This window comes from Cuculus canorus, chromosome Z (assembly GCF_017976375.1).
Source record: "Cuculus canorus isolate bCucCan1 chromosome Z, bCucCan1.pri, whole genome shotgun sequence".
NCBI lineage: Eukaryota > Metazoa > Chordata > Aves > Cuculiformes > Cuculidae > Cuculus > Cuculus canorus.
The window spans coordinates 60,754,418-60,781,534 of NC_071441.1; the positions used below are offsets into that span (position 1 = coordinate 60,754,418).

The window sequence follows — 27,117 nt, forward strand, 5'->3', positions numbered from 1 at the left end:
GGGTTAGTCTTTCTGCTTCACATGGCTAGAGAGGTCAGGACCCTGTACTGTGTTTCTCCAGAGGGAGAGAAAAGAGAGAAGAGGTGCTGACACTGTGTTTTCAGTGGGCGTTCTTGGTTTAACTGGGCTGAAGAAGCAAATGAAAATCTGTCCCCCCTCTTCCAGGCCCTCCCTACCATCAGAACCAGATTCTGCAGCATGTGTCTCTTTTTTCTAGGCGATGCTAATGAGGGCCTGTGTTGTTTGTGTTCACTAGAAAGGATTCTTTTGTTTGTTTCTTGTCAACTGAATTATACATGCTCGGTGAAGTTTCTGAGAAAGGCAGAAGAATGTGGAACAAAACACGTGCTCAATCACATTCAAGGAATAGTAGTTTTTGAGAATGAAACTTTCTTGGTGTTACTTCTTTGATGAACAGAATTTTTTATGTTGATAGTGTTAGTATTTATGGTTTGTTTTAATAGTAGTTATTTCTCTAGTAGTTATAAATTTAAAATAAATACCGGATAGTTAATGTAGTATTAAAAGTGCTGTCATTCCTCAGTGGCTAAAGAAATAAACTTTTAAAAAATATTTTGGTTATCTTGAAGTATCTCTGAGATAAGTGATTTTTCATACATTATAATAATAACTATTACACCCATTCAGACTCATGGCTATTTATTGTTGCATGTACCAGGTCAGGTACATTCTGTTGTGCTTTTTTTTCATTTAGGTGATATGCTATGATGTTTGTTAACATATGTTTAAATTCTGACAGAGACAAATGCATGTCTAATTACTGAATTTAGTTCTTCACCTCCTGTAATATAGCTCAATACCATCCATAGTTCTTTGTAATCTTCTGTGAAAACATAATATGATTTTGCCACTTTCTATGGATTATACTACTTCACCTCTAGGTAAATTCTTGTATTTATTTTGTATTGTTTTCTCTGTTGATTCTGAACTTACATGTGTCCATCAGAAGAAGGCATTCCCAAATAAGGACAAAAGAATGTAATATTATGCAGTGCGTATTTGCTTTGTGTGAAAGAAAACAAAAGGAAATCGCCAGCTAATTATCTCAATAATTTGTGGTTTTCTTGTGAATAATATGTACTTTCTAACTTCAGGTATGAATCCTTCATCTGCTCTTGTCACATTCAAAGATGAAAAATCAGTATAGCATCAGAGCAATACTGCCATGGTACAGAAGATGTGCTCGTGTCAAGGCTAGGGAAGGGTGATGAAGACACAAAGCAGAGAACTGAAATGGGCATGGCTTAACCAAGCTCAGGTCTCTGCTGGGAAAAGTTCTTTAACCACAAGAAAAACTGCAGTTTTAGTTAATCATGCTGCAAGAGAGAAATGAGTGAATGATTTTTCATTGACTTGTGAATTATGTCTTGTGTCATTTTATTAATCTAAAGTCTTGAATAAAACTGAATCAGGCTCCAGCAGCTGTGAGCTCTTAAAAATATCTTTCATTGTCTCCTGGATTTTACAACTTCAGTACTTATATTTTATAGGTTGTTTTTATGTGAAAAACATTTAGATGAAATCCTATGTGCATGGTTTGGCTACCATAAATAATCATGCATTGATAATCAGTTACTCTCTATATATGCTATAATAATGCTATAAAAATACTGACATATACCCTGTATTAGTTTTATAAAAAAATTTCTCTTCTTTTCATGTATCACGTATACAATTAGAATGAAAAATAAAATTTGGTGTCAAGCTTTACAAATTAAAGACATGAGAAATATATAGCTGTAAAATAATGTTCGCTAGGTAGGCAGCCATTGTTAGTCTTGTGTTTAGCTCTTTTTACATATGCACACGTACAGCATTTTCATTCCTTCAAAAGAAATGTTTACAAAGTTATATTTGAATAGAGTAGTTGACCTCTTATACTACTTTGCACTAGAAAATTTCACTGATTTTTATTGGCAGTTTTTTTAAAAACAAGAGAAACCAGGTAGCTCCTTGCGACTAATGTATCAGTTTCTGTGTCCCATAGCTATATATTGGAAAAAAACCCACCTATCAGAGTGATGGAATTAGATAGACCATGTAATTAATGCTTGTTTTTCCCTGGATTTTGAAGAATGGATGGATAGGCAGTGATACATAGGTCCTTTAAGTGAAGAGGAAACAAAAGAATCTCCATATTTGTGGAGAGAGGCGCGGGTGATTCATACATCTACATCTAACTTGTCAAAATACAAGGAGTTAGCACTGGCTCTTAGGCAACATAACCACTTTCATCATGTGTGCTAATACAGCATAAAACAACATATGCTTATTTGCACTAATGAAGATGGAAAACAGGATTGATATCTGGAGATAACAGTAATTTTTAATTAAATTTTTAAATTAAATTAACTGAAAAGAGGCGTGATGGAAGACTCTTCTCAAGATAGCTCTGCCTTTCTTCTCATTTGTCAAAAAAACACTAGTTAAACTGGCCTTCCATATCTAGGCAGTCTTTTCTATATAAAGAAACAGCTATTTAATCCATTTTTCCAAGAAGATGTGCTACTGATGTCTGCTATAAGCAGTCCCGAGATCAGCACAATTTTTTTTAAGGTTGCAAAAATTATGTCACATTTCCTTTTAGAAAATAAAGACCACCTCAAAACTGACCTTGAAAAATTAGGGGAACTTTTAAAGTAGGCCTACTGTACATAGCTAGGAAGTATAGGAAGTATAAAACGCACCCTTACGTGAGCATTTTCATAAACAAGCTGTTCTGTGTCCTCTGCTTCCTGTTCTCTTGAGCCAGGGACTTGACATTAAATGATAAGGCTTTCTTTTAATATACTTTAAATTAAAATGTTGGATTGTTTTTTTTTTTTAATGTATCCCAGACATCTAAAATATTTTCAAAAGACTAAGGCTTTCTATATGTTATGTTTTTATAAAAGTATGTTTAATATAGTGCTTATATTTAAAAAAAAAATAAAATTAGCCAATTGGCAGTGGCAAGAAAGATATAATAGCAAAGTTAGAGCAAATTTTTAGAAAAAATCATCTTCATAAACGAGGTCAGATTGTGTTTCTTAATGCTAGCAAGTATTCAGATTGCAGTTTCTTATACTCCTCTGGTATTCTTGGCAAACTAAAATGTCACTTGCCTTTTTGGCAAAGTTACCTCCCTTTGAATTCGGTCTAGAGTCTGTGATTCCTACTTTTTGTTTTAAAATCATATTGTAGCAGAAACCTCAGTTTTGAAGCCCCTAAAAAGTTTTGCACTAAGTTTTTATACTGAGTTATAAAATTAACTGGTTCCTCTCCTTCTGTGAAAGATAACTGGTTTTAAATACTTGTCACAGTAAATGTATGCCATTTATTCCTTACAGATTTTTTGAATGGACATATATGAGATATGAGTCACTCACTGTTTGTCAGGCTGTTTAAAATATTTAGAATCCTAGAACGGTTTGAGTTGGAAGGGACCTTAAAGATCGTCTCGTTCCAACTCCCCTGCCATTGGCAGGGACACCTCCCACTGGACCGGTTGCTTAAAGCCCCATCCAACCTGGCCTTGAACACCTCCAGGGATGGGGCAGCCACAACTTCCCTGGGCACCTATGCCAGTGCCAATCTCTGTGGATTGTGTATGTATCAGTATAAATCTTCTGCTTCAATCCTTTCAAAGAATATCCTCTGAGGGCAGCAATGAAATGCAAGAGTATCAGAATTCAATACTCTCTGACCAGGCTCTATTAGATATCCCACAGAGGTGGTTTTAATACTTAAAACAGATTTACTTGTCTGAAGATATTTGATGTTGCATGGACTTTTGGTTTAGTAGGGTGATATGGCAACATATGGAAATCAGAGTGCAAACACAGTATAACCATTGCAATGTAGAGTTGGTTCACAGTACCAACCTGATTCCTCTTACTGGTCTTTATATGCTTACTGTTATGATGCTGGACATCCACAGGTGCTGGGAAAGAATGTGTGAGTTCAGGTCAGCTCAAGCCCGGTCCTCTCTTTAAAGTTAGTTTTGGCAGTTGTTCAGTTTTTATGCACTTACCCCATGCTGGGCTGGCTAACTCAAGAAGCCATTCACACTCTTTTGATTAACTCAGAGGAAAACATTTACACAAGCAGTTAATCCAATGAGTTGATACACGCATTTATCTAAAACAAACCCTCCAATCCCTTTTGTGTTGAGGTAAATTTATCCTTCTGTGCAACAGCTGTTGTCAGTCAATCCCTACATTCCTTCCTCAGCTTTGTAAGCCCATCACCCTTGTCCATCTCATCTGACCCTTCTTCTGTTTTAGGGGTTTATTGAGCATACACAAAAATGTAAACTTTTTTTTTAAAAAATAAACAAGCTTATTTAAATAAAGCAGGTGTGGAGAAGAAAAATTAACAATAGACTAAATCTAAAGGATCAAAAGAGGGGAAAAGGAGAAGTCTGTGTATATATACACAGAAATATAAAGACAGTCAAAGGAATAGATACAGCCTTCATTCCACATGCGCACTTACCATCTTGTAACACTTCATACAACTGTAGGTGCCGATGAGGCATGGTAGTGAATCTGGCTATAAAGGTGAATAAGAAAAAGAAAATATATGCTTGGTCTTATGTATTTTCTAGGCATTGTGATTGATCCATTAATAGCAGTCGTCCCTTAGCTCCTAGGTTAGGGTTAATTTTATCCCAGAAAAGCAGTACTCAAGCTCTGTTTTTTTCCATCCAGCGTAATGTTTGAAAACGTGTTTCTTCTTAGTGGTCTTTTTTTGTTCTGTGTGGGTGTATAAGAAAGTAGCGGACAATAATAAAAGCTTCTCTTTGTGAAGAGTAAATTCTTGTTTCTCTCTCGCTACAACTAATCCCAAAATCAGAAGTGATGTATACTAAGATATCATGAGGACTGTAAATGGCTAATGAGCACAAGTAGATTTTCCCTGTGCCCCAGAAGGGGCTGTCAAAGAACGCTACAAGTACAGCCTGAAAGACTGCAGAACAACATTGTCACATTGCCTGCCTCTAAAGGAAATATAATTGTAGAACAAGCTGGAAAATATAGCAAGAAAGTTTGAGTTGTTAAAAATAATTCCTGTGGGGTACTACAGCATTCACTGTCATTTTCTCCGTCTTGTCTGTAGAGTACAAGGTTTTGCGAACACACAGAATCATAGTTTCATGGGAGGAAATGGGCACCAACTACATAATCTGAGGCATGTGATATTCATTCAAAGTAAACTGTGTATTTGTTATGTCTGTCCAATGCATCAGTGAAAAGCATATCCTCAAGGTGAATTTATTTATGCATGTATTTGGTGAGAGCTGTTCTGAAATGGCTGGTTCTCAGATTGAAACCTGTTCCTGACTTTTTAAGTAACAAGGTTCTGCTTTACTTTGGAAAGCCCTGTTCTGTTTTGGTGCCAAAGAAGTGAGGTGTCTCGTATTAAAAGTCACATCTTATTTGATTGTATACAGGAGAATTCCATGAAGTTTTCATAAGGCACTCTTACAATTCACCCTTGTAATTTAAGGACTGAAAGTCTTGATTGTGTAAGACTTTTCTACTTCTGTCCAAAAGATACACTTCTAAATGTAGATGAAGGTTATTAATAATTTTCTATGCCATGTAAAACAAATGCCTAGAAAAATGGTTTATGCAAATCATGACTTGAGGAAATTGGAGTAATGGATCAAACTAGTTCAATTTCTTAGAAGACAGACTTACTGCTTCGAAAGATTGCATTTGATTTTTCTTTCATATTAACAGTAAGAAATTGTGAAGGAAAGAAAATCTTCATTGCATAGTACTCCATACACTGTGATTTTTGACATTTTCTTCTGAACTGTATGAGTTAGGACCTCTTAAACATCAATTATACACAGACTAACCAAGTTCTTTTCAATTTCTACATTACAGGTGCTTAAGAAAGTCAAAAGGAAGTTGTGACTTTTCAATTTATGGCTTTTTTCTTTCATTTTACAGTATTCAGCTTTCTTTTATGTCTGTATCTTCTGCTAATTCACACATACTGTTATGGACAAGTTTTCCACTTGGTGCCATTTTTTAAAAAAGAAAAGAGGGGGTCAGTTAAAAGGTTAGAAAAGTATACTGGCGTTACTCAGTGTCCATGTTACTGTATATTGTTCATTTAATTTTTTTCCTTTGAAATTTTAAGAAATTTTATTTCAGATGTTGCTTTACAGTTGAAAAACAAGGGATGGGAAATAGTTACATTAGAAGGAGCTGTACTTAACTTTAGAGCCTTCTATCTTCAAAAAGTATTTGGAATAGTCATGGCCTGATTATCCTGTCATGTGGTTTGAAACATTCTCTATATTTCAGTATAAGGCTGACAAGAAGAACTATAGATGAATGTAATGATACTGAAAGCGAAAGAAGAAATGAAGTTAAGTATTACCAAGTACAAGTAATCCATCTTAAGGGGAAAAAAGTAGAGGCTTCATCTTGTATATGTGAAACCATGGGCTTTGTTACAGCTCGGGAGAGAGGTCAGAGAGTGATAGTGGACAGGTCGCTGATAAGCTGGGTAAAGTGACTGACTAGGGAATAATAGAGAGCTTAGAAAAATCATAATGGTGGTCTTTTATTAACCTATGGTACAACTGACCTTTTGACTACAAACACCTCTGTCAGAAAGAGTGCAGTAGAACAGGAGATGGTGAGGCATGTAGAGGTGTGGTTGGCTTCTGCCTGAAGAGTCTCTAAATGTGCTAGAGCTTCTTAGCTTCTCATTGAGATGGCCGACAGATCTAGGAAGTCTAGATGACTTTGAATAGATGAAGAGATCTTTATATTTGAGTTAGAATACCCCTGTGAAGTCTTCATAAAAAGAGAAAAATGTATGGTTTTACAGAATCACACTCTGGAGCTATTTGGCATTCAGTGTTATAGACAAGGACATGTTATGCACTCTGAGGCAGATTAAGAAGGAATACCCAGACTCGGAGAATAAATGTTTTGCTGGCTGTTAAAGATGACAGCATGTATGAAGCCTTTAGGTCAGGGGATCCCTACTACACTTGGCATATTTATTAGATAATGATAAGGTATTTTTATGGAAGTGTTAGTTTTTCTAAGATGTGCATCAATCATTAACAAAACAGGTGAATAACGTTTGAGTTATTCTGGTGTACAATGCAGCAGAAGTTGATTTGGTTTCATTATTATTTTAATTATTTTTATCTGATGTCTTGCATCAGTGTGTATGTGCATTTGTGTTTGTATGTGCACACATGTACTGGTATAGTTATTGCTAGTGATAACTCTCACTTTAAAAAGAAAAAAAATTAAATTATGTCTAGGCTTTTCTGTTTGCATTTGAAATTCCTGTTCATTATCTGTGTTGTTTTGATTGCTGTCATGTTTAAGGGCTGCTGATTCACTGACAACTAACAAGACTTTACTTTCCTAGAAATTGTCAGTGTCTAGGACTCTCTTCAGAACAGCTTGTGCTAATTAGACTTCTAAGTGTCAGCTCTGTGAAAAAGCTTTTTTCTTCTGCTTCTTAAGAAAAGCGTCTGGGCTGCTAAAAAACCATCATTTCTTAGATTAATAATCAAGTCCAGTTAAGTACTATCATTTATGCTCATGGGTCCATTGATTTGGCAGTTCAAATTTAAAATACTTGTTTGAATCAAAAGCCAGATGTACCTAGGCATAAAATTACATTTCTGTTGCCATTGCTTGCTAGGTTACTGCATCATCAATAAAGTCATGCTATCGGGATTCTATTGCTGCATGGCACCTTCTAAAGACTAAATTTAATGATTCAAATCATCGTGAGTTTTTTTGCATGCTTCCTGTCCAATTCAGGCTTACCTATATTGCATCAGTGTTTTATATTATTGTTTATGAAGCTTGGTGTAGAAAATGTAGCAGAAAATTCCATGCATAAGTATTACCTTTATTCATTGTATGTGCTTAATCAGTATCAGTTGTATGTATACTAATTTAATAAAAATAGATCCAGTGTTCATAAAGTTCAGGAGCAGCTTCGGTATTCTTGGAATTATATCTTGTATGCATTCAGCAGTAATAGTGTGCTCCATTATTTTACCTAAACAACGGGGAATGCAGCAGGAACCAGGAATTCTGGTTCTGATTCTCTCTTTTTTTCATCTTGGTCAAATTCAACAATTATCACTACCGGATAGGTAGCACAACAAGGAAAGTATAAGATACTTGTTCATTAAAAAATACTTTAAAGTGGAATCTTTTTTTCTCCTGAACTGTGCTGTACAAACATATGCTCTTTTCAGTTCTTTCAGGTCATGTTTTCAGGTGTTGGACATGTAACATATGTATTGGAATTTTATGAAATTTTGATTTCATATGGACTGGAAATACAGGTAGATTTGGGTCTTTATCAGTAGTAGAAGGGATATGCGGGTAATCTATCCCTCTCCATAAAAGAATATGTTACAGAAACCTGTTCTGTACTTCTAGTGGTTATTATTGCCTTATAATCTAGAAAATAAAAAAGAAAATCTGATGGGCTGACTATTACTGTTCCCAAAATAGAAGAGCTGTGAAATAGCTCAGCAATGTGTAGTGGTGATATCCAGTTGATATCTATAGATGAAATTGTTAGTATGTGAAATTAGGTTAAACCGGTAGTATGTCTCTTTTAAAAGCATCTAAAATTATCAAGTAGATTTTGGAGCAGCTATGAGAAAAGGAGTTCAGAATAAGCTCACAGGTAATGGCATGGCAAACAAAGTTTGAATGGGTTGTGAAACCGAGGAAGTTTGGATGAAAAAAAGTTTAAATTTGTTAAGTATTTTCTGTGATTATAACTTTCAGAATATGAACTCTATTTCATTGGATCACTCCAAAGGGAGGAATAATAACCATTCCCTGGCCTTCTAGAATGCAGTATTACAAATGCAGACATGTTTAAGACATACTTGCATGTTGTATGGTCACTGTAAGAAAGAGCAATGTTTGTAGGTTTGACTGCATAGTTCTTAGTGTGATTTGGGATTTCTTACTGTGGAGTTTTTGTTCCTGTAGGCAGTGTTGCCAAGTAGCCTTTTAATATGGGTAGTGGAATTATGCCATGGGCAGCAGGCCACGAATGAGTAGGTAAAGCTGACAAATTTGTTTGGATATTTTAGTTGGTAATGTGTATTGCGTAGCATGCCTGTGAGCTCAATCATGGCTTTCCAACAGAAAAGTTATAAATGTGTGCCTACTTTGAAAGAATAAGCAATTTGATGATATGATGAGAATGTCATTAAGAAACCAGAAAAATTTAAAGATCATTTATTATATTATGTAGAATTAAATATGTATCTCTATGAGTAGCAGTAATGATGGTAGCAACAGACCACTGCTATGACACTGGCAAGAGTTCTACTTTTCTCAAGCAGCATGTTATTTCATTTGTGTATTTACATGTTTGGTAAGAAAATATAGTCCCTTATGTGATTCTGCTCAGACGCAATGGTAAAACATACTCTCTTAATTGATATTTCATGTATCTGAACTAACTTGAGCAATAGTTATCTGCAGAATGAGTTAATATGGATATTTTATATTTGGCACGTATTGATTCAGTGCTCTATTTATAGATAAATAACAGGGTCCTTCCTTAAGTTGTCAGTGAGATGATGTTACTGCCTTCTAGCCAATGCTTTTCAGATACTGTTTTAATTTGAAGCTGTATGTTGAAACCGTGGATATACTAGGAATACCTTAATCATAACAAGGGAGCAATTGTTCCTTGGCTTTTTTTTCTTGTGGATTTAACCTTGGAGCAGTTCCAGCTGTGTTAATAAGCCACAGGAAGCAGCCCTGAACGTACATATATTTAAAGAAGAAATTCCCTCTCTTACCTAATGTAGAGACAACTAAGCAAGAGCAGCTGCTGACTGAAGTCGGTTTCTTTTTCTCTACAGGTGAAATTAATAACCAAAGACAAGACATGGAGCTAGTTCACATCTAGTAGCTGGGTGATTTACATCCAGTAGCTGTTGTTGGATGTGGCTTCCACATATGAAGTTGACTTTGTTTAATAGGGGAAAAGTCATAAAGCATTAATTGCCTTTGAAGCTTTTGGACATTTCTAGAATCAGAAATCTAATTTAATCTAAATTAAATGCAGGTCTTATGTTTCATATGTTACACTTTATAAGGTCAAACATAATCAATTCCCTTCAAGGAATGCCAAGTATAAGAACATTTTTGGTGATATATGCTGAGCATTGTTGAAAATGCCTGCTATTGCCAATTGCTTCTTCTGCAGAATAGGCATGAAACTTGTGATGTGTATAGTTCTTTCGGAACAAACTAGGGGACAGGCATGATAGTAGACAGCAACTGATAGTTCTCACATTGTTGTACGGAAAGATATTGCTAATGTACTTGAACCTGCTGTTTTAGAGGCCAAAAGAAGGGTAGGGAGCTTCTTTTCTCTACAAAAAGCCGGAGAACATCAGACAGGTTTCTGTTAATAGCAGCAATGGGCAGAGGAAGTTTGGGAATTCTCTTTCTGTAATGCCAACAAGTTCTTCCCAGCTGAGGATAGCCATCATCAGTGTAGTTGTTTAACCACAGCCGTCAACTAAGCACGACGCAGCTGCTCGCTCCCTCATCCCCCAGCAGAATGGGAGGAGAGGATCGGGAGGGTGAACATGAGAAAATTTGTGGTTGAGATAAAAACAGTTTACTAATTGAAATAAAATTATAATAATGATGGTAATTGTAATGTATTGTAATGAAAAAGAAAATAACAAATAGAGAAACGAGAACCAAGAAAGACAAGTGCTGCAAATGAAAACAAATTGATCACCACCAGCCAGTGCCCAAGCAGTGTCCCTGCCCACCAGCCTCCTCCCTAGTTTTATTGCAGAGTGTGACATCATATTGTACAGAATAGTCCTTTGGTCAGTGGCAATCAACTGTCCCTGCTGTGTCCTCTCCCAACTTCTTGTGCACCCCTAGCCTACTTGCTGGGAGCAGGGGGTGGGATAAGGAGCAGAAAAGCATTTGACTGTGTATAAGCATTGCTCAGCAATAACTGAAGCATCCCCATATTATCCGTGCTATTTCCATCAGAAATCCAAAACATAGCTCCTTACCAGCTACTGTGAAGAAAATTAACTCTATATCCCAGCCAATACCAGCACAATAAGGAAGGTATTTCTGAGTATTTTCCATTACATTAGTATTAGGAATGCCCGCAACAATTCAAAATTTAGCACTGGATTTTGCCTATGGCAAGAATTATTTTTCTGTTTTGTTTTAGCCCTTTGTAAATTCATTAATGTTGGCTGTAGTCAGAGTCCTGATGTCTGCTTCTTCTGGTATTGTTACCAGCCCTACTACTTACAGCTACAGTGTTACAGGCAGCTGTGTCTTTTTCAGTTTGCTCATCCAAAGTTGAAAGAAAAGATGTATAATTGTGGAACTGCAAGGCAAAAAATTATTTTAGAAATGGTTTTCTTTAATTTCAGACACTGGAGCATAACATTTGAAATAAAATGTTACACTTCAGACCATTTCTTACTTCTATTATTTTCAATAGATTAAATATAAATGATGCCTACATTTAGCATGAGATTTTTTTTAAGGCCTTCAGTAGTTTTGCTTTGAACATGTCTTGCCTTTTTTAGTATCCAAATTTCTCTTACGCCTGGTCCAATCTTCCTCCATTCTTTGGAAACAAATAGTAAAAGTGGAAATAATCTACCTTATTCAAATTCTATTTGTGATAGTTTTGTTCAGTCCTGAATAACATTTTCTGTCACACGTTCTGTGTCCAAAAACTTCCAGACAGCTTTGTTGAAAGCAAAACTGCCAGAGTAGTGATGGGTTTACTGCTTGGATTTCATGTTGTGGATGAGGTGTTGTGCTCACAGACTGACAAATACTTGGATTGTAAGACGAATTACTTTTACCTAGTTAACTTAGCATGCTAATTATGAGTAAATTTCAAACGCTGTCAAACATTTCAAACTTGACCTTTACATGCTACCATCCAGCAGACATGTTGATCCAAAGAGCACCATTCCATTGAAAGGGTATTCCTGGGAGGAAGATCAGACACTTCAAACATACTTTTGATTGCTTACTCCAAAATTACAAACGAGTGACAATAATAGGTCTCTGCTAAATGTATTTGTGGTCTAAAAAAAATAACTGTTTTCCCAATTATGCTTCATGTTCCTCAAGCTTTTACAATTACAGGGATTCTAATTTGTAAAAGATGAACTTGAACGCAAAAGCTTCTGTTTTCAGGCTTCTGTTTTTCAAAAACTTAGGTGTTATATAGTAGAGGCATTATAGCGCTGACAATTAATAAGTTTATGAGACCGCAGTCTCCTACTAGTTCTTCTACTTCAGTGACATCTGACTCTTTTATACTCTTTTTTTTTCTTTTTGTATTATTGTAGTCATGTATTTTCATTTATAGTAGTATGAGTATTCATGTGTATGTTCTATCACATCTCGTTAAGGTACCTAGCAACTCTTTTAAAGAACACACTTTCTGAACATTGCAATATAAGTAATCGGGCAATATTACCGCTGTTAGTGATTTCTTTGCTGCCTTTTACCTAATTATGTGCTGAGATCAATTGTTCTGGTTTGTGAGTAATTAAACCTGTGTCAGATATCCCTTTAAATATTTGGATGGCTCTCACCGTAGTAAGGTTTCAGACCTGTTTGGGGTCAATAATGCCATAATACATACTCTTAGCAGTAAAAAAATAATTGAATGTGGTGGTTGTGTTCCTAGGTATAGCGTATCTGAGTGGAATGTGCAGTGAAAAACGAAAATGTGTAATTGCAGAGGACAACGGTCTGAATCTTGCTTTTACCATTGCTCATGAAATGGGTCACAAGTAAGTATGTGGATAACAAACCATAGTATTTGTTTGCATGTAGTAGTACTATGGTTTGATTAATTTGATTGTGTACTTCAGTTTTTCCTTTTTTTACTTTAGGAAGGCTTTTAAATTTGATGACAAATTTTGAAAACAATGTTTTTGTTATTAAAAGTAGTAGTGACATGTATTGATATATAGTATGTAAATGAAGTTTACAACTGGGAATAATTTAGAAATCTTTATAGCTAAACAATAACTAGGTTAGCTGCAAGGACTTCTTCTGTCTAGAAGAAAAGCAGATGCCCCAAGATGGTTTTTTGTTTTGGGACTGTGGTATTGCATATCAAATCCAGCTCCAACTATTGTAGCCAACAAACGTTTTAATGAGATCATGAGCTGGAAGAGCCCTTATTTAATTTGGCTTTCTCAAGCTAGATCCCATTAGATCATTGGTCATCAGAATATTAATATTGCTTTTTCCTCACCTTAATTTAAAAAAAACTGACAAACTAAAGGTGAAGATAATTATACTTCACAACTGGATCAATTGCTTTTACTCATTCTGGTAGAAATACTTTGAAGCAAAAGTAAAAAACTATCTTGTTGGAATAATTAAATTTGTTAGCGAAAGTTGTATTTGGTTCTAGGCTTCAGTACTTGCTAAAGAAAAATATATTGGAGTGTTCTTATTTTAAAATAAAATTTAAAAAAAGGTAGGTGTGTATTGATCTGTTGTATTTACCTGCAGTGTCTGCTCCGGACACCTGTGTTTATGTGCATATGTTTTTAAATTAGCAGCTTCAGCGTGATAACAGAGAGGGATGTTTTGTTAAATTCTTTGAATCTCTAAACACTGAAGTTAAGTATCTTAGGACAAACAAAGAGTTTTAGTTTAAATTTGTTCAAAGCTGTCTGAGAACAGAGGTCATAACATCTGGTTCTGGAACATGCAGTTAATTACAAGAAAGGATTGGAATTTAAAATATCTCAATTTAAAATTTGTCTTGAATGCAAGCTAAGCAAATTCATAGGAATAGTATAATTGGAGGAAAATGGTGACAAGAGTACCAGTTGCTACATGAAATTGATCTTTTATGTTTTTTTCTTATTTTTCTGAGCTTTCATAATTGCAGAAAGCAAATCCTGGTTAATACAAGCCAGCCTGTTTGAGCAATAGTTATGATAGAAGCATAGAATCATAGAATGGTTTGAGTTGGAGGGGAACTTAAAGCGCATCCAGTTCTAACCCCCTGCCATGGGCAGGGATGCTTCTCACTGGATCATGCTGTTCAAAGCCCCATCTAACCTGGTCCTGAACACCTCTAGGGACAGGACAGTCATGACTTCCCTGGGCAGCCTGTGTCAGTGCCTCACCACCCTCACAGGAAAAATTTCTTCCTAATATTTAATTTAAATCTAAAGGAAAGATTTAAAAGGAAAAACTTTTTGTGTGTTTTGTAGCTGTCTTTTTTTTCTTGTTTTCACTGTAGTGTTCACTAGTATTGGAAGGGGAAATGGGTAGAGGAAGACTTATTTTCTGTACACTTGTTCTTATAATAGTAAAGCAAGGATAAGGAGAAAGAAACAATAACTTGATCTGCAGACAAGTTCACTGATGGAGTAAGTTAAAAAATTGCCTGAGGCATGTATGATAGTACCATGTTATTTAGAGCACTGCCTTATGCCCTGCACAATAAAAATACATTTAGAGAATAAAAAGCTTGGCAGCGGAATTACTGGATTTGAAAAAAGAGGCATCTTATTCACTTGGCATTTGGAAGAAAATGTAACAGCTTGTGCTGCCTGAGAAATAGTGAGGTATAAAATCCTAGATGCAGAAAACCGGAAGCAGGTATAACATTTTTTCAAAGTTATGGGTGATATATTTGTTCTGCAGAAACAAATTTGAGAGTGTGGGATACTGAACTTACAAAATGTTTGTCTTGCCAGCCAAGTCAGATCTGTCCTTGAAAACATTTAGATTCTGTCTTTCAGTTTTCAAGCCTTGGTAGGTAAATTCTTCAAAAATTGATAGTCTCTGGTGTTCCTGTATGCACATCAAAGTAGGCACCTGTGTTCCATAGCCATGAAGTTATGCTGATTTACATTAGCCTAGGATCTTGTTGGACAGATGAGTATGTCATACCAAACTGCCCAATGCTGGAAATTGTCCAACAAAATACACTTGCAGTTAAAGGCAGTGGAAAATGATGCAGTTTGTTGCAACCTGTGCATTTTCATTTACGCTTCATCTCAAAGTTTATACAGTGCTTCAAAACCATGCAAAAAAATAGGTTTGCTTAGTGCAATTCCAGGAACAGACAGAGGCTCAAGGAAGATCTTAGTTTATGTAACCATATCGCAGCAACGCCTAGCAGAAATCAGGCCTCACTAGTAACTTTACAAGTTCTCTGTAGTGATCATTAATAAAATTATGAATTTTGAAAGAAATCAGATGGAACCCTGATGCCATCACAGATCACAGGTATAAACTGGCAGCAGCATTCAGGTTTACTATCTCCTTCACAAAGAGAATAATAATCTCATTATTCCTCTGCTGCTTATGTCTCTTGAGCTGAACTGTTACCTTGTAGGATTTGGGGATCTATTTATTTTTATGAATATTCGACAACCTGCCCCTGGTTCCTTGGGTGCTTGATCTCGTAGTTTTCCTAATTCACCTCTTATTTCCTAACCCATCTCATGGTAGTAACTGTAAAACTCTGAACAGTAGCAGTTCTATCAAATCTTTTTAATTCTAGTTTGTTTTTTGGTTTTTTTTTTATTTAGAGATAAATCTAACATAATTCTCCAGCTGCCTGAACTCACCCAGTTAATCGCTCCTATATTAATTTTCAATACTACTTTGTGTCTGCATTGCCTGTTTCTAGTTCAATAGCACTATTCTAGTTCAGCAGCACTACCAGGCATTTAAGTGGAAGGTGGTAGTGATTAGCGAGTCATCATCTACCATTTGCAAATCATAATGAAAATAATGAATAAATAATAAAAATCTTGTCAGAGTGTGGGGTCACTGAGCAAATTCATGAATGTTCTGCCTGTTGGAGAATTTTGGAGTCCTATAGTGAGAAATATGAAATAGCACTTCACGGTACAGACCTAATTCTTTCTAGAAGTATATGCATAGTCTTATTTAACTTATTTGAATATAGCGTAATGATTGAGGACCCTTTGCTGAGACTTAAAAGAGCTTTTATTTCTTAATACTCAGCTATGATCAAATCAAACTGAAGTGTAGTAATTCGTACTTTTTCAGTAGAATAAAACCTATTCTCTTGATGGCAGGAGAGATGCTGGTTTTTATCTTTAATCCAGCTCTATGCATATAATTGCAGCTGAAATAAATATTAAAATAATTACTTTTCAGCTGAAAAATAGGACCGATGTTTGTCTCCCGCTTTTGGTTGCCAAAAATGTTACTTCTGACTTATAAGTGCAGAGAAATAAGTATTTTTCTTTGTTCTGTTCCTTCTGCACAACAAACATCAACAAGGATCATCTTCAAAATTTATCAGAGCTTGTTCAACTTGCTGCATGATATCACAAAAAAAAATTCTGGCAGTGTTTTTTAAACATGTTTTAGAGGTTTTATTAGATAAAAATATTTTTTCAGTTGACTTGACAACCATGTATAATAATGGAGTTTATTTGAGCAAGGCTTTTTGTCAAAATACTTTTAAACTGAGATTATTAAAATATAGTTTAGTTGCATAGTATGAGCTGAAATATTGCTAATAATTCAGTTAGGGAATGCATTCCATGGGATGCTTCCTACTTTCATATTATATCAGCCATATCTAGTCTTCAACCATAACGAGTGGAGTGTTCTTACATATTGGTGAAAAAACAATGCTTCTGTTCTTAAAACAGAACTTGATTTATTTCTGTGTAAATATGATCTGCTACTTGTTAAAGTACATCACTGTCTTCTTTATTCATTATGTTTTTTTCAGACTGTTGAAGTTATCATTTTACCCCAAACTCCCTTGTCTTCCTCCCACATGCAGATGGTGTTGCTTTACTCTTGTGCGAGTTTGAATGATCACAGCTGTGGGAGAGAGAGGAGCTTATGCTCCCCTCATGCAAAGGCAGCTGTTCCACTCCGGACTGTGGCGTGTACACGACTGTGAGAGACAGAGCACTGCAAGATAAAGCCTATCAGATAAAGCCTATCAGATAAACATGGCATTTACATTAATTTCATTAGTAATCAAATGGTAGTGCAGCTTGCAGAATAATATAAAATGCAGTCTAGTCATAAGGGCATTGTGGGACACAGTGAAGAAGAAAAGTGAGTTGGTGTTTTCAGTGATGAATACCACGCCTTTCTTGCCCTTTCACACTGCAGTGTGGTGAAATATGAAGCACAATGTACTCTAGTTTTCCTTCAGAAGCTGCAAACTTCTCCCGTCTTTGCAGTCTCTAAGTGATTTGACTGCTCTTCAGCTGAAGGAATCAATACAAGCTATAAAGCTTTATTCACTCTTAAAGTTTTGCTTCTCTGCAGGTAAGACTAGGGCTGCAAAATTCCAGCACCGCTTTGAACCCAGTGCTCTGGAGACTAGTCCCATGGTCCTTCACAAGCCAAAAAACAACTAAGAGTATTTAATTTATTTCTTTTAATGCCAGGCAAGCAAGTTGCTACTTTGCTGATTTTGAAAACTTTATTCTTAATTATTTCTCCTTCCTCTCTGTTTACTGACTGTAAAGCAGCATTGAGTCTCCAGTTAAAGGAGCAGCTTCAAACAGGTCTTTAAATACAATAATTATACATTAAACCAGTAAGCTTTTTGCTATTCTATAAAATTTCAACAAGACATTAAGTTAGAATCACCATCAAAATAGTGAATGAGTCACTCATTTTAAAAAGAAATTTTTCAGTGTATTTGTTGCCTATTAGCAAGAGAAGTTCATTAAACCTGCAGTAATTGTGCAGTTCTGAACATTCAAGAAATTGTCCAGAGTGTATATTGAAGAGCTGATTAGTATGAATGAGGCTTCACTTCCTCCTTTCAGTACAGAATTATTCTTCAAACAGAGTTGCATGTGCTTCTGTGAAAGGTATCATGGAGGAAAATCAAAAAGGATGTCCTAGGTGTAATATACATGAGTTTTTCATAGCCTCTGGCAAGAATTTTAACTTATATACATTTTCAAAACAAATTTTTATTTTGTTATGCTTTGGTTTATTTCTAATAACATGAAAATTCAGCATGGGGATAAACCACGACAATGACCACCCATCCTGTGCAGACGGTCTCCATATAATGTCTGGGGAGTGGATTAAAGGACAGAATCTTGGTGATGTTTCGTGGTCTCGGTGCAGCAGGGAAGATCTGGAAAGATTTCTCAGGTATATCATTGAGGAGCTCTTGCTACATATAATTTACAAACAGCTGCGATGCATATCCTGAAATACAGGTTTTCAATATGTTTTTACCTGTTTTATGCAAGATTTGTGTTTGCATATGCATCGCAATGATTTAAATCATTGTGAACTATGAATTATTTGACATATTGATTAAAATCTAACTTTCTTCAGTGGTTATTTGCATTTTTATATTTTCATTTGTTAATGTATATGATCATACTTATGCATTTGCTTATATGTTTTATTTATATATTTTATTTATGTGTAGATACATTAAAATATAGTAATATGCTATGCATTGAAGAATGTTGGGCAGTGAGTGACCCATGAACATTATGTAGACTCTCTGATCTGTTTTTTTCCAGTGAATATCCAACCATGCAGTATGATTATGTTATCTTAATTTTTTAAATAGACATTTATTATCAGTTATTTAATAGAGAATATTACACCTAGGCTATTGAAACATCTAGTTTCATTCTAGATCTCTTAAATAAGATCTGACCCCTGAAGCTCTGTTCTTTTACTTCATTTATAATATATCTGTCCAGAATTTACTTGCAACAGTTAAACAGTCCTGAAAAGGTCTGCTTTGTGATACTGGAACAGTTAGTTTAAGGTAGATGTGTCACTCTGACACATTTGTGCTGAATCTATACAGAAGTCAAACCCATGACTTGGTGCTTAGACAGGTTCAAGTATTTTCAAATACTTTTTTCTCCAGTTTTTAAGAAAAGTTAAATTTCTGGCTACGAGCTCAGAAATATATGTATTTTAAAATGTATGTATAAATATACATAATCATTTGAAGTTCTGTATGCTACCTTTGCATTGTAATTCGTCTATTTTTTAATAATTGTTTAAATCTCTATCCTAACTAAATATCGTCTAGTTTCAACCCCTCTGCCATGGGCACGGACAGCTCCCACTAGATCAGGCTGCCCAAGGCCTGTTGAACCTGGCCTTGAACACCTCCAGGGATGGGGCAGCCACAACCTCCCTGGGCAACCTGTGCCAGTGTCTCACCCACTCTCATGGTGAAGAAATTCTTCCTATGTCTAGTCTAAATCTGTTCCTCTCCAGTTTATACCCATTCCCCCTTGTCCTATCCCCACAAGCCTTTATGAATAGCCCCTCTCGAGCTTTCCTGTAGCTCCTTCAGGTACTGGAAAGCCTGTATAAGATCTTCTCTGAGCCTTCTCTTCTCCAGGCTGAACAACCCCAACTCTTTCAGCCTGTCATCGTAGGGAAGGTGCTCCTCAAATTCCTATTATGGCTGATAAATTATGTTATCTTATCCCAAATGTACAACATCAGAACACACTGTGAACTTTTATCATAAGTAGTCCATATTTATTTATATGGAGTAATTTCTTCGAATTGCAGGCCAATGTTGATTAATTAAAAAATCTTAAGCTTCCTTATTTTTCTAATGTCGAATGCATGTTTAAGTTGGCGTGGCAATCATACTCTTTAGGATTGCTCAGCGTATGAATCTCTGCATATTGCCAGGTCAAAGGCCAGTAACTGTCTGCTACAGACGAATCCTCAAAGCCTGAATTCTGTGATTATTCCCTCCAAACTGCCAGGAATGACGTATACTGCAGATGAACAGTGTCAGATTCTTTTTGGACCAACTGCTTCCTTTTGCCAAGAAATGCAGGTAAGGATGGACGTATATTTCAGAAAATCCATTTACTATCTCGTTTTTTTTGTGAGAGATAATTTTGTACATGTGTTTGAGAGAAAGAGAACATAGTACCTTTGAAATGAGAAGTTTACTCTTTTCTTTCCAAAGTTAATATGAATATTTTATTTGTTTTATTTGCTTTAGATCTCCAAACAGCCTGGATTGTCCTGTGTCATATCATACCACTGATAAATTACCTGTGATTTAGAGATAGAAGATGTCATAGAATCATTGAATCGTAGAGTGATCTGGGTTGGAAGGGACCTTAGAGACCATACAGTTCCACCCCCTGCCATTGGCAGGGACACCTCCCACTGGATCAGGTTGCTCAAAGCCCCATCCAACCTTGTCTTGAACACCTCAAGGGGTGGGGCAGCCACGACTTCTCAGGGCAGCCTGTGCCAGTGCCTCACCACCCTCAAAGGAAAACATTTCTTCCTGATATCTCATCAAGATCTTCCCTCTTTCAGCTTAAAACCATTCCCCCTTATCCTATCCTTCCACCCCCTGATAGAGCCCCTCGCCAGCTTTCATGTAGACCCCCTTTAAGTACACAGAGGCTGCTACAAGGTCATGTAGTGTGAAGTCACCTCATTGCAGTGAGTGGAATATTTGCAATTTATTCCACTGGTATTAGATTTTGCAAGTAGGTTCTTTTCCCTTATGTTCTGGATATTGAATCTCCATATCTCACCTTCAACATAGCATGATGCTGTGCCTGCACAACCTCCAAAGGAGAACTGTGGTGTTAGCTGTGCTCTCTGTACTGTTCGATGTACCCTGCCTCCTGGGAGTCTGCTGTGAGCCCAGGCAGAGTTTTGCTTTGTACTGCAATGGCAGTAGGAGTTCCAATATTTAAGTGAGTTTGGTGATACAGCTTCATGCATTGCATGAAACAGTGTCACTATGTACTAAATTTGGAGAGGTCTTCATAATTTTATGACCTAATACTGGTAGACATCTGATTGAAGAAGTATTTTAAGAATGATTTTAACAGATAAAAATCATCCGTCTTTAATATCAACAGGTTGGATGCCCTTAAGTTAACCAAGACAAGTTGAGTAGATGATATTACAAGTGGGTGAAGAACATGGTGTATGGGTTGAGAGGACGGAGGCTAGGAGGAACTGTGAGATAAAATTTCATCAGAGTCAGAGTAGCCAAGTAGCCTAAAAAGATCAGGAGTATTTAATATGAAAGCATAATTAATTGCTGCTTTAGTTCTTCAGTTCTCTTTATCTTTTTAGCTTGGACGTAGTATTCTTTTTAGCAAGTTTCTTGGATACTAATCTTAATCCTAAAGATTCTCAAAGGAGTCATTGCAATACATGTATGACTACCATATGCTGTGAATGCATAGCTGAAAAATAATGGAGCTGTAGGTTATTGGTTATTATTTTAACTGTGATATTGGAAACATTTTCACGCTGAAGGATGAGCAGTAGAACTCGATGTAATGATTCTACAAATTACTTGCAAATACTTTTTTTCATTAATTGAAAGTTTCTCAGGGTTTAGTACTTTTTTTTTCAATTAAAAAATGTGATTTTCATTTGTCATTCTCTAGAAACCTGTTTTGGACAAGAAAAGGGTACAATGTTAGCCCATTACTTACCATCTTTACCAGGCAAAAGGGTTTCAAAAGTAATTGAAGAGAGAGTCAAACCTGGAGATTTGCTGTTGCATGATACTTTTCTATGCTTTTCACTTCTCTGTGTACTTCTCTTTCTTTAAGACCCTTATCTTTAATTCTAAATCAGGCATTTAAATTTAGATAGCCAAGTGGTCTTGACCAGTTTTGTTATATTCACAGATGTAGTGAATATTCTTCTCTCAGGTTGGTTTTTTTTTTTGGTTTTTGTTATTATTTTAGAAACTTTAGGAAGTTAAATTCAGGTAACGCTACCCTAGTAGAGTTTAATTGCTTGCGCAGAGAGGACTCTTGTCCTTGTCATAAGGTTCTTGATAACCTTATGGCCTTCACGATGAGAAAAAAAGAAGTTGATCACTGTTTCCGAGAAGAACCTAATGCGGTTTCCTCTGCAAAACCGGTAACCCCGAACCAGAAATCATAAAAGCAAACACGAAACTGCAAAATAATTGTAATGCATCTTTAAGGGCTTTGGACCTTTAAGAAACAACATGAAAATGAATAAAAGACAGTAAGGAAAGAATTCAGAACATCTGGTGAGGCAGAAGATAACTTCTTCAAAGCTCCACTTCCAGTCTCTGTAAAGTTACCTTGTTGATTTTCCTCTGCATTCTTGTGCCTGGAAGCAAAATTTACATGACATTTACAGCAAAAAAAAAAAAAAATAATAAAATCAATTTGATTCTCAGACTGTAGACCTGAAGAGCTAGTTACAGCAAGCTTAGGCACTATATTCAGATCTTCTTCTTTTGTTCCCTGCTGTGGGTATTAAGTTTATCTTTTCTGTTAGGGTCAGTTACAGTGTTCTAATCCAATTAAATAATATTTCCACGGTGAAGAGGAAACTCAGAGCAGTGGATAGAAGAAAGCCTGAAGTATTAGAAAGCCATCCTGCTTTTACATATGTTTCTCCTATTCATGAAAAGAAAGGACAGAAAAAAGATCTTGCAATTTAAATTGATCTAGAACTGAACTATATAAACTTTCCAAAAGTCCTCCATGAGTTCTGCTACACAGACTGTACAACAGCGACATGATCTAACCATGAAGTGCTGTTAGTCAGTAGTGAGTGTTGTCATCTCCCTCTGAAATATGAGGATGTTACACTGAAATAACTAATATTTTGAATTTGACCACCTAAATAATTGCATATTATGAAGGTGATTCAAATCTCACTGCATTGATTGTGCAGATTATTGTGGCTGCCATTAGAGTGGTTAACACTTAGAAGACTTTTCTAAATTGAATACATCATTTCATTAGTTGCAACATTAATTTATTAAAGTCGTTACTTTATTACGCATCGGTAACCACTGAATTTTTTATTATATCCAAACTACTTTTTTATCTGTGTATACTCTTCTGCTCTGCTAATAACTGGAAGATTACTATGATTACAATTGTTGTCCACGAGGCAGTAAATGAGAGAGAAACATACTTTTTGAAGGTTCATTTAAGCTTCAGTAAACCCAACAGTTTATAGCCCAGTATTTCTTGGATATCTCCTACTTGCTGAACGGTTCTTGCATTTCAGTGTAGCTATGTACAAGATAAATTATAAACTCTGCCCAAGTCTTACTTTTTTTTTGAATGCAAGATAATTTGATGACCAGATTTCCATGCAGTCTCTTACACTAAGCAAGTATGTTTCATGTATAATAATTATTCAATTAAGGAAACAATTGAATAATAATGGAAATTAATTTTCTTAATAATCTAAAAAACTACAGACATCAGTGGTACAATCAATAATGCATTTCTGCTGAGATTTAATTTTCTACAAATGTTATTACTGAGCAGCAGTTTAGGATAATTTACATGTCAGCTTCTGAGAAACACTGCAGATGCCAATGATTTTCCCTTGCTATCAGGAATTCCTCTTTATAATTTAACGGCTAAAGGAAATTGCTGAAGAGTCCATTGAGGGTCTACCCCCATATTTTCCTAAGTGAGCCACTCCCGCTCCTCTTTCATGAGTGGTGTTCAGGCTTTATTTTTTCCTTTTCATCTTAATTTCAAAGAATTTTTTTTTTAATACCCTAAGTGAAATTTATAGAGCCTGAGAAAAGTGTGAGTGGATCTCTGAGTATAAGATTTATGCCATGTCGCCATGCTTATCTTGTAAGGGAGCCAAGTTTGCTTTTATGACCATGATGTCTCACACAAGAATCATTTATACCTTAACATTGTTTCACATAACAGATAGTGAGATCAGGTCCAAGAAGTAGTTCTTGATAATTAAATGTGATTGTAGAACTTGACAATTTAATATGAGTGTTGAACGCTTACATTTTGGCTTTTAAGATTAAAGTCCAGGATGCGAATGCTATCTAGTCAGTTCCACTAAAACAATTCTTGTCATAACACAGCTGTGATCTTTGGAAAGAAGTAGGAGACTATATTTCATAGTGATTCTTAAGGCATTTCAGGGAAAGAACACAATGAAAATAATGAAACTCATGGTAATGTTATGGTGAAATATCTGTCCTCATCTCCAGCACCGCACTTTAAACAATCTTGGTGTTGCTCAAATACAATTTTGAAATGCTTTTTTTGTCTCTGTTCTTTCCTATCAACTGAATCTTCTTTCCAGATGTTTATATGATTGGGAAAACATCCCTCTGATGCACACAGACCTGCCTCATTCTTTTCATTCAAAAAAATCCAAAAAGCTGCAATGACTTCTGCTATTTCTGTAATATAGTGTGAATTTCATGTTATATTCTACAAGCTTTTGCTGTTAAAAATTCACAACACATTCTTTCAGAAAAAAATACTTTGTGTGTGCTTGGCAATATTTTGCTTTCCTGTGTGCACACAGTGAAAGATTTTATAGATTGTGAATAGTCTAATATCACAAGTATAAGTTCATAATCTCCAATAACTCTTACTTCTCTTGGCTAGTCTAAAAAACTATAATGGTTGTTGAATTGTGCTTATGATGTATAACTAGTAAACCTCTGTTAATGTTAGCTATCCTGATTCTGACTGAATGAAACTTTCTTCCCAAAGGACTAATTTCTGGTTTAGAAGTATGTGGTCTGATTTTGGAGTGACTATAATATTGACAATGGCCTCCAGATTTCTATTAACTTTTCAAATCTGTCCTGATCTGCAGCATTGTAGGGTGCTAATGAAAAAAGCATGTTTTTTTTTTTTTTTCTCCAGTCACATGCAGAAATCCCCAAATGTAAAACTTAAATAGAAACAGTAATCATTTATCTTCCTTCTGCAGCAGTACAATCTGAAGAGTAAGTAAAGAAAACTTACAAGTCATGCTCCAATTTTAGTGATTCCATATCTCCGTTTTGGAGGGCTGGGGAATGAAATGTTATAGTGATATTGACTGCTTATTTGAAGACTCGTTGCAGTGAGTGTTTTTAGAACACAGATCCCTTAAGGCTCAGCGTTGTTTCTAGCTGGGGAAGTGAGGTTCATGATTCATAAGGAGGCGGTGTACAAATGTCTGCAGAAACATGCAGATGTATACAAAGCACATTAGCAAGTCAAGCATCTTTATTTGATTTACTTGGTTTACTTTACACAACTCAAGTGCGTCTGTGTATTCAGGTACCCAAATTTTTGTAAGTCTGACTTCATGTCTTCCTAATTTTAGAAAAATTGTTTACAGATTTGTAAGGCACTTTAGGTTTGTTCTCAGCCATTCCACAGTCATATGTAAGTGAATTTGAGCAAAAGATCAAAGTGTTTAGGAAAAAAAACTATAACACATCAAAATGTGAGGACATAAAGGAAAATTTTACTTTATTGTTTTTAAACCTGGATGGCTTTTCCTCAAATGTAGTCATAGACAAGCGAAGATTTAGGATTATGAAAAAAATTATTTCAATTAGGAACATTAAATTAGTATATATTTTCGCAAAGTGCTTCCAACAGTATAGTCTGTCATTTCATAGTTGGCATGGAAGCATTTCATCATAAACAAATGATACTCTGTCTCCTCTACATTGCCTTCCAAAACTAACTCAGAAGTCTTCTTGCTAAGTTTAGTTCTCAGCTCAAAGTTATGTCTTAAAGTGCACGTTTAAAAAAAAAATAAATTAAAAGAATTAATTCCCTTTCTTCCCTGAATAAGAATAGAATTTACAGTTTGATATTTGAAAAATGCTCGTTAAAATTATCTAGGAAAGAGATATGACTTCTGTAGCTATATTTTGAGACACGCATAGGCTATCTGTTTTCTTGTTAGTTCAGCTTCAACACAAAACTGTTGCAAGATTAATCAGGAGTGAGTCTGCTAACATCCTGTCTCTTGTTTCTGTGCAATCACGGAATCACAGAATCACTAGGCTGGAAAAGACCTCCAGGATCATTGAGTCCAACCATTCCTATCAACCACTAAACCATGCCCCTGAGCATCTCATCCACCCGCCTTTTAAATACCTCCAGGGATGGGGACTCCACCACCTCCCTGGGCAGCCTCTGCCAGTGTCCGATGACCCCTTCCATGAAAATTTTTTTTCTCATGTCCAGCCTGAACCTCCCCTGGTGGAGCTTGAGGCCATTCCCTCTTGTCCTGTCCCCTGTCACTTGGGAGAAGAGGCCAGCTCCCTCCTCTCCACAACCTCCTGTCAGATAGCTGTAGGGAGCAATAAGGTCTCCCCTCAGCCTCCTCTTCTCCAGGCTAAACAACCCCAGCTCTCTCAGCCGCTCCTTGTAAGACTTGTTCTCCAGCCCTCTCACCAGCTTCGTTGCTCTTCTCTGGACACACCCCAGAGCCTCAACATCCTTCTTGTGGTGAGAGGCCCAGAACTGAACACAGTATTCAAGGTGCGGTCTCACCAGTGCTGAGTACAGAGGGAAAATAACCTCCCTGGACCTGCTGGTCACACCGTTCCTGATACAAGCCAAGATGCTGTTGCCCTTCTTGGACACCTGGGCACATGCTTCAGAACACTGCCACCTTTGACTTTTTTTTTTTTCTGAAAGCTAATGTTATAGACATTTTTACAAGCAAGATTCCTACTGGAACTGTCCTGTTCCTTTCTTCAGACATAACCTTTTGTTGAATTATGTTTCCTGTGCAGTCAGTCTTTTTTCAAGGTAGCATAAGATTTATCACACAGTTTTGATGCATAGTGTAAAAGGCACAGAGACTCTTACTGGGTTTGCTGATGTAACAAATCATTTCATTCAGAAGAAAAAACCCGTCCCCAAACCCTGGTTTGAAAAAAAACAGCAGACCTTTATCTTTTCCCCTGCAATCCATCGCCCTCTCCTTTTCCTTCTTGCCCCTCTTTGGGAATACTATACATACTTGGGGGAGATCAGTCATACTTTGGGAAAGTAGTAAAATTCAGGCTACAGCTGAGCCACATGTGCGCTTTGTTCACTGCCGCTCTGTTCACTGCCACCCAGTTCACCGGTAAGGGGGTGAAAACGAGAGGAAGAATAAAGAGATAATGAAATAACAATTGAAAAGTGTGGAGAAGGAGAAAATTTTATGGGAAAATAGGGAGAGTTGCCAAGTATATTTGGGGAAATGTGAGCCAGCATACTTCAAGGCAGTACTTTCTGCTGAAGAAGGTAAG

At 36.2% G+C, this 27,117-nt stretch overlaps 1 protein-coding gene across 2 annotated transcripts in view; it reads left to right on the forward strand.

Moving 5' to 3' along the window:
• ADAMTS19 (ADAM metallopeptidase with thrombospondin type 1 motif 19) overlaps positions 1–27,117 on the forward strand; it is a 140,272-nt gene that overhangs the window by 59,573 nt on the left and 53,582 nt on the right. For both annotated transcript variants that reach the window (XM_009562964.2, XM_054054832.1), the window contains 3 exons: positions 12,742–12,847; positions 18,066–18,206; positions 19,737–19,887. In XM_009562964.2, coding sequence (XP_009561259.2) covers positions 12,742–12,847; positions 18,066–18,206; positions 19,737–19,887 — 398 coding nt within the window. The remainder of the gene's footprint in view (positions 1–12,741; positions 12,848–18,065; positions 18,207–19,736; positions 19,888–27,117) is intronic.